The sequence below is a fragment of the Spea bombifrons genome, chromosome 4, assembly GCF_027358695.1.
Source record: "Spea bombifrons isolate aSpeBom1 chromosome 4, aSpeBom1.2.pri, whole genome shotgun sequence".
Classification (NCBI taxonomy): Eukaryota; Metazoa; Chordata; class Amphibia; order Anura; family Pelobatidae; genus Spea; species Spea bombifrons.
In genome coordinates, this window is record NC_071090.1 from 102,770,961 (window position 1) to 102,778,705 (window position 7,745).

Sequence of the window (7,745 nt, forward strand, 5' to 3'; positions counted from 1 at the left end):
ATAAAATACAAAACGAAGAAAAAAGCCGAACACGAATAGATTTTATCCCCACAAAGACAAACATAAGAGCTGGCCAGCGCCCAATTCTATAGTATATATTTTTAGTGTATAGAACTGTAACGTGTAGGCTACGGGAAAGTGACAGATCCAGATCTGTACAGTTCCGGATACCACATTCTTTATCAATAAGGGATAGCAATGTGTTTCCATCTGAATAAGAGACCTCTGAGGTCCAAGAGATTTTTTTTTTCTTCTATGCTGGCCCAATGAATGGTATCAACTTCAACAAAAGACTCAATTTTCTCTTGGGCTAAATGTGCATTTTTCTTATCAATAGGAGAGTCAATTTTGAACAGATGTTCGGTTGTCAAAGTGTTTTGCGGATATATTTTGTCATCTAAATATTTAATAATTTGCTAATCTATAATATAATATCAATAACAAAAAATAATCCATGACTATTAGTAACATTAAAAGTAATATATGTCCCTTCAGTAGAACCATATACTTTTACAGACATACGGATTCTTTTTTGTACATGCAACGTCATTCCATAATCCTTCTTTTAACTCCACGCAGTCTTCAATCCCTCTAGCGTTGTTAGGTTCATATGGCGCCCAGGATCTGTTAAAATATTGCAAAGAATTACACGCACACACATATAAATGTCCCAACATTTCGGATTGTTATGTGCTGATTTGTATGAAAACCTTACACATAAGGTGCTCCTGACGCCTGACCTATTAGACTGCTTTAGGTTAAACACTAGAAAAAGATATAAAACAATTAACCTCGCAGGTCCTTTCCTCAAACAGAAGAATTGATTCCATATGAGGACGAGCTCTCTGAGGTCCTGAAAGGTTGTGTAACTTTGCCTTTTTTTATGTAGGCCCAACAAAAGGGTATCAACTTCAACTAAAGACGCCATCTTTTCTTAGGCCAGTATGGTTATTTCCTTATAAACCTCAGAGCAGCTACACAAAGTGTATCTAAGATGGCCAATGCTATATGTTTTATTTTAGTTGACTAGACAAATTATAGAAAACGGCAAACAAGGCTCAATGTAAGACTAACCAAAGACACGGAAGATTGAGACTTATTGCATTAGGGTCTGACCTAGAATTAGAGCATTACTACAACGCAGTTATGGTATTCTGGTTTAGATAAGGTTTAGTACTGTGACATTATGATTAAGGAAGCAGAGCATTAAGGAGTAGTGGTTAGGGTGTATTTATTTTGGGGGCTATCCTAGACCTGACCCATGGCAGGGTATGGCCTCCGTCCTTTTTGCTGAATGTCCCTGAGCCGAGAACGGGCAGCCCGAGTCACACTCACGTGAAGGATGGAATAGTCCCGTCTAGCCATATCCATGTATTAATTTTTCTCTTCAGACTTATCCAAAAAGGCTGAGGACTCAAATAAACCCTCAGTGCGTTCTGGGAAAGAGATAAAGTGATATAGATTACTGGGCATAGAGGCAACATAATGATTAAAGTAAAAATATGTGGCATAGCAATGTGTGCCTGTTTGTATTTTGTCTTAGTCCAAGGTAAGAACGTAGAAATTTCGTATGAGAGGATTTTCTTCTGGGGGGGCAGTATCGGGGAGGGCTTTATATGTTAGCGTGAGGAACTTAAATGTAATTCTTGATCAGGGAGCCAGTGGAGGACTTCACAGAGTGGGGGAAGCAGAAGAAGAGCAACTTGTAAAGGAAGAGAAGCATAGTAACAGCATTTTGAATGGATTTTAGAGGAGAGAGTAGAGACAAGGGAATACCAAGGCTGGAGATAATAAAGGAATGAACTAGGGTGGGGAAGGAATGGCTTTCTTGGGTGGGGAATGGTGCAAGTGGCAGGATCTGGGGAGCAATTGAATATGAGGCATGAAGGAGAGGGCTGAATGACCCCAAGGCATTGGGCCTGGTTGGAAGGGAAGATAGACACGTTGTTCATTGAGACTGAGAATCCAGTTGCTGGGGCGGAGATGGAGGGAAGGGAAGATGATGCATTTTAGATTGTTTGTTTTAGGTAACATTGTGACATCCAAGTAGAAATAGACAAGCATTTAGTAATACAGGACATAGGAGAAAGCGAGAGAGAGAGAGAGATCGGGGAAGACAGGTAGACTTGTGTATCATCTGCATAATCTCTTCATGGCTTCCCCACGTCCTCTCCTATTTATTGGAGACTTCATCATCCCAGAAGACACCCCTTTCTTCCTTACCGATTCAGTCTGGTCCCTCAGAACTAGAAGCTGTCCTTGACGAGCAATACAGTCCTCCTTGGCTTCCTCCCACGTGAGAGATGTTGTAGAAATATAGTAACACTTGGACTGGATTTGCTTCCATGTACTGGGGCATGAAGGTTTGAACATTTCTGAATAAGTGAGAAAATGAAAGAGTTGAGGGGTTATCTAGGTTTGAAAGGTGGTAACAAAGGAGAGAATGTACAGAAAAAGCTAAGTATTCCCAAAAATACCAATATTTCATGTGAACTATTTCTTTCTCAAAAAACTCACCAGTTTTAAGTTGTTGAATCTCGACAGTAAGGTTTTTCTGTGACTCAGTGAGATGTAAAACTGACAAAATAAAGCAGATGAGAATAATTACTATATCCCATATTATAGCATAGTTTACTGTTTGTTCAGCTTACATAGTCACCCGGGTAGACCATGGTTATTAAGTGTCTCAGGAGCATACTTAGGAACTCTCCAGGTTTGACCTGGTGTCTCCGGATGAAGTGTTTCTTCACCGGGTCTCCAGGTCATTTTCCACTTTTTCTGGGCCGGGAAGCTGCATTTACCCTCCTACTCATGACGGTATAAAACTAGCCCCATCCTATGCACAGCTGGTCCTGCCCTTAAAAGCTTGCTAGCCCCACCTACCCAGCCACTGAGATCCACCTGGTGATGCTGGGGAGGCCCTGGCACTTTAAGGCCAGCAGCCTTCTGATGAGATATGTGGCTGGAGTGGCTTAACTGGTAAATGTGTAGTCAATAGACCATATCTGGGTTGAAGCACACAGCTAAAACTCCCAAAAGATGACAGCAGAATACAGCACAATAGCCCACACAGACAAGCCACCCTTGATAGCTACTGGTTGGTTCTCAAGAATATGTGATGTCAAAAACACTGGTAATACAGCACCCTCCACTAATATTGGTACCCTTGGTGAATATGAGCAAAGAAGGCTGTGAAAAATTGTCACCTATAAATTCATATGAGAAAAACATAGTTGAAGTATATTCCCAGTGATATTTTACATTTTACAGGAAATAGCTCAACCATGACTTCCTGTTTCACAAGGGTATAAATATTAGCTAACACATAGGCCAAATTCCCTTTAGTCGTTCATCACAATGAGTAAGACCAAGGAATATAGAGATGTGATGTGCGGCAACATGTTGTTGAGCTTCACAAAATGGGAAGTGGCTATAAGAAAATATCAAAAGTGTTGAAAACCCCCATCAGGGCAATAATTAAGAAGTTCCAGTCAACTGGAAATGTTATGAATCAAGCTGGAAGAGGATGTGTGTCTATATTGTCTCAACGCACTCTAAGGATCACCGCTGGAGAACTGCAGAAGTTAGTTGCATCTTGAGGTCAGAAAGTCTCTAAAACTACAATTCTACGTCACCTACACAACCACAAGTAGTTTGGAAGAGTTTCGAGAAAAAAGCCTAGCCCCAGAATTAATGACATTTATATGTGAGTAATGTATCGCTGGATATGTTTCTTTGGGACATCAAGGGGAGGATAAGAACACTATGGAAGACCTGATCTCCACCACGGCCTTTTACTGATATAGAAGGAGGTTATCATGTGAATTGCATTCATCTTGGCAAACTCACCAACTTTACTGTAAAATTCATGTATTTCTGCAATAACGCTTTCTTGTCCCTTCTTGGTATGCTGGAGGACCTGAGAAACTGCCAAAAAGAAAGTGTGAGCAATTTCTTCATATCTGGGTGGTGGTTTACGATAAGAACGGTCTCTCTTTCCTCCCCTGATATCCCTTTTTTCTAGATGCTCAGAATGGTAAGGGCAACTTCCTACCCAGGTTCTGCCCACTTCCTGTCTACTTCACTCACTTCCCATCACTCACAGTCTAAGTGGGTTAGCAGCACCCTTGTGAGTGGCTAGAAAATGTGGTTCAAAGTGGGTCCAATAAATGTAACAGGTGCTGCTTATTAAGTATTAGCTACTATAGCAAAGACTTTATTCCATTGGACCTCAAGCTTCTGCTGGGAGGCTGTTTCACATATCCACCACTCCCTCTGTAAAGTCTTCCTTACATTAAGTAGAATGTAAAAACTTCAGGGGAGCATAATTAATATGGAAATGACAATTTACGATTTCAGTGCCTGTAAGAATTTACCGCTACATACAAGCAAGTGTCATATTATAATTTGGGGCAGCTTTTTTTGCAGACACAAACTCCTGTTTTTTTTTTTTTATCTGCAGCGGGATGGTATCTCACATACTGTCCACCCCTCTTCTTACTCCCTTTTCTCACTACTGTCAGCATGGTCTCTGCTTCTGCAAAGAGAGATCAGAGGAGACCAGAATGGCTGGAAATAGAATGGTTACCCTAGCGCTCACTGGTAGAGGCATCGCTAGTCTCTATGATGTCTGTTCCCGCAAACAGCTTGTCTGCTCCAAATTTGTACCTAAACGGCTTGTCTGAGCCATCTTTGCCACCAACAAAGATAAGATGGCTGGTGATGCTGAGTGGCGGGGTCATCCGAGTAAACAATTTGTTATGTAAGGGGTCGCAAAACTACTGATGGTGGCCCTGGGGAGCGGCAAGCTGCCAGAACATGCAAATGATTATTCAGATGGTGCGCTGTATGCATGTGTGCTGTCAACATCAAAGGAGGGAAGTGTGGGCTCTACTTCAGTCTTCCAAGTAAACCTTCACTACTTCTATGCAGTGCATTATGGGTCCACTCTTAGTGGCCCTGTCCTTTCGTAGCTCTGCCCTCACTGACCCACAGCTATGGCTGGTTTTATTAGGAAAAGGTGGCAACTATGTGTGTGGCTACACCTAATCACAGAGGCACTCCCTGCCTGCCACCTATAGAAAACACATGTGGAGGAGCTCTGGCCTACCAACTCTTGGAAGTTCCTAGGAACGTTAATAGTTTACATAGTCTCATAAAAAGTCTGGGTAAAGCCCCACAGCCTGGCCGTGCCTCTAACCACATCATTAAATGTTGGGAGCTATGCAGTTCTTCTATAAAAAGATATTGATAATGTGCTTATGCCCCCCCTCTGCCAAAGATGCTAAAGACCCTAGGGCAGGCCCTGAATGCCTTAATATATTAAAAGATATTTAAGGAAATAGTATTTTCTGCAACCACAAATGTGATAAAACAAGGCTTGCCGAGGTCAATCTACATTATTGTATACAGCACTGGGTTGTATGTTCAAGGACTTCCTCTTTAACATGTAAAACCATTTGGTTTTTGACTAGTGCAACATCTCTTCCAAACCCCCATGTTCATTGTGTTTCACTACCCTCCGTGTTCTGAAACCTTTACTCACAATATGACATCATAACGCTGATCTGGATAACCCAGAGTAGGAACATCACCGCAAGCAGAGCCACCAAGGCTATTACTAGCCACCTCCTTTTACTGTCCTTTGGAAGCTGTGGCCAACCTAAGAGAGAACAAGAAACATATAAGTGGCTCAATACATAAATGTCTCCTTAAACTGTATATACTATCAATCAACGTCTTGTGCCATTGGTAATTTGCCCCTAAACAACATAGCCCCAAAGCCAGGGCCGGGTTGGCCCACCGGAAAGCCGGGAAATTTCTGTTTCCTGGCACTTTACTTACTGTAGGAATAAATAGAACTATTTAATGTTTACTGATCCAGAGATAAAACGCCCTCCTGAATTTATAGTCACTTCAGAGGACAAAACTTTCTAGGCCCAGAAATCAGTGAGAGGAAAAGTAAAGGTTTTGTGTTATTTACTCTGTTTAAATCCGCATATTTTATTAAAAAGGATTAGTGGCGGTAAATTGGTGGCTTCAGGTGTATCATGACTTTTTTAGTGTACTGATTACTTCCAATCCCATCACATAAGATTCTATCTTATATTATCTGCCCGGCACGTATGGATGGTGAGAAATTAAGATTTTGTTAATTCCCAGGTACTTATTTGGGTCTTTTAACACTTTTGGTTCCTGAGATTTTAATAATAATGCGGTATTCTGTTATCGTAAAGTAACGATTTAATATAGTTTTAAAAAGAATGATTTCTAGCTATTTGGATGCCAAAAAGTGCGGCTCAGATAGGTTTGTATAAGGCGTGTGGCGTGTGGGTACAAGAGCTCGTCCACGCGATACAATACATGGTGCCGGTGTCCACATATTTCCAGGGCTGCTTTTCATTCCCAGTCCGGCCCTGGCCAAAGCAGAAATGTTACTTAAACAAACTTTCCAATAATCCCTTTTCTCCTTCTGTACCAGCATGTGTTAACCAGTATTAATCTTTTAATGTATTCAAATCAGATAGAAATATATAAAAAAAAATAGATCAAAATAATCTATTAATCAGATATTAAATATCTTAAAATAGTTTAGAAGGTTAGCTCCCTATGGATGAGAGGGATCAGAAAGCATTACCAAAACTTGTTTTTTTAATATAAGACTGTCCAGGTCCCATAGATTTAGTCCCAGTGAGTTGAGGAACTCTCCGGGTTTGACCTGGAAATTGGCGGGTGAGCGCTGGGGTAAAATTACTCTGATGCAAGATCCTTGGGCATCAGACCGATTTATATTATATTATTATTATTATTGTTAGTCACATACTTTATTTTAAACATTGTAATCATAGTCAGGAATATAGCTGTCCTGCGTTTTAGCATAATAATTATTCATTGAAAATGCTTTCACCTATCTGAAAGGGGAATTGCCAACCTCACAGCTTTTAGTATAACAAATCTCATTTACGAAAACTACCTGGAGGTTGGGGCGGAGCCCGAGAACTGGAAGTTAAGATGGCTGCCCCTGAGGTAGTCAAATAAAATAAAAATAAAAAACTAGACTTAAGCAAAACGTATATCATAATGAAGGGATACACAATACTGTTCACCAAAAGAAAAGAAAAAAACACCTGGAAGATAAAATGCAGAAGTTATTAAGCAAGCTCAGCAGATTATGTTAAGGAGACTTCCGCTTTTTTTGGTGGATTCCAATCCCAGCCTCCTCCGTTAACCACAGCCGGGTCTTGGTACATCAGTTTGAAACGCAATGTTGCCGCAAACAGCTGACTGGTGCAACAATGGACCCTGTGGACCCTCCACACCGCATGAGCCCCTGATACCCCTGATCCCATCTGGGGGGGGCTGCCTTCTACCAGACGACTAAATGTTATTGTTCCCCAGCGATCCAACATAGATAGCCTGCTAATGTAGATTGTTACAAATACATTACATGTCGATGGCGGGTCCTCGTGGTTGTCTGAAGTTTCGTTTCCTTCGTTCATTTCAACAGGGAGAGCTGGCAGTTCCACATCTGTGTAAATCTCATCGTTTGCGATCTGGGTGGTCTCCGCTGAGGGCAAGAAAAAGAACAGGGATGAAGGCACAGCGCTGGTTTTGTTTTTGTGTACTAAGACAGACGCAGAGCAGGTTTCGTGTGGATGGGTCGGTAAAATTAATTTAACCTGCATCTTTTGGGACATCTTTAAACATGCATAGGTCTGGCAGATTGTAGAGTTCTATACATTTCC

General features: G+C 41.2%; 1 protein-coding gene across 1 annotated transcript; it reads right to left on the reverse strand.

The window, feature by feature from the left end:
• Positions 1–383: 383 nt before the first annotated feature.
• On the reverse strand, positions 384–5,656 carry LOC128490344 (C-type lectin domain family 4 member G-like). Its single transcript, XM_053462196.1, has 6 exons — positions 5,546–5,656; positions 3,850–3,927; positions 2,518–2,577; positions 2,224–2,375; positions 1,336–1,436; positions 384–624 (listed from the first exon to the last, which is right to left on the reverse strand). Exons 1-6 carry the CDS (start codon positions 5,589–5,591, stop codon positions 492–494), a joined length of 570 nt encoding a protein of 189 aa, XP_053318171.1. The 5' UTR covers positions 5,592–5,656; the 3' UTR covers positions 384–491.
• Positions 5,657–7,745: the final 2,089 nt, after the last annotated feature.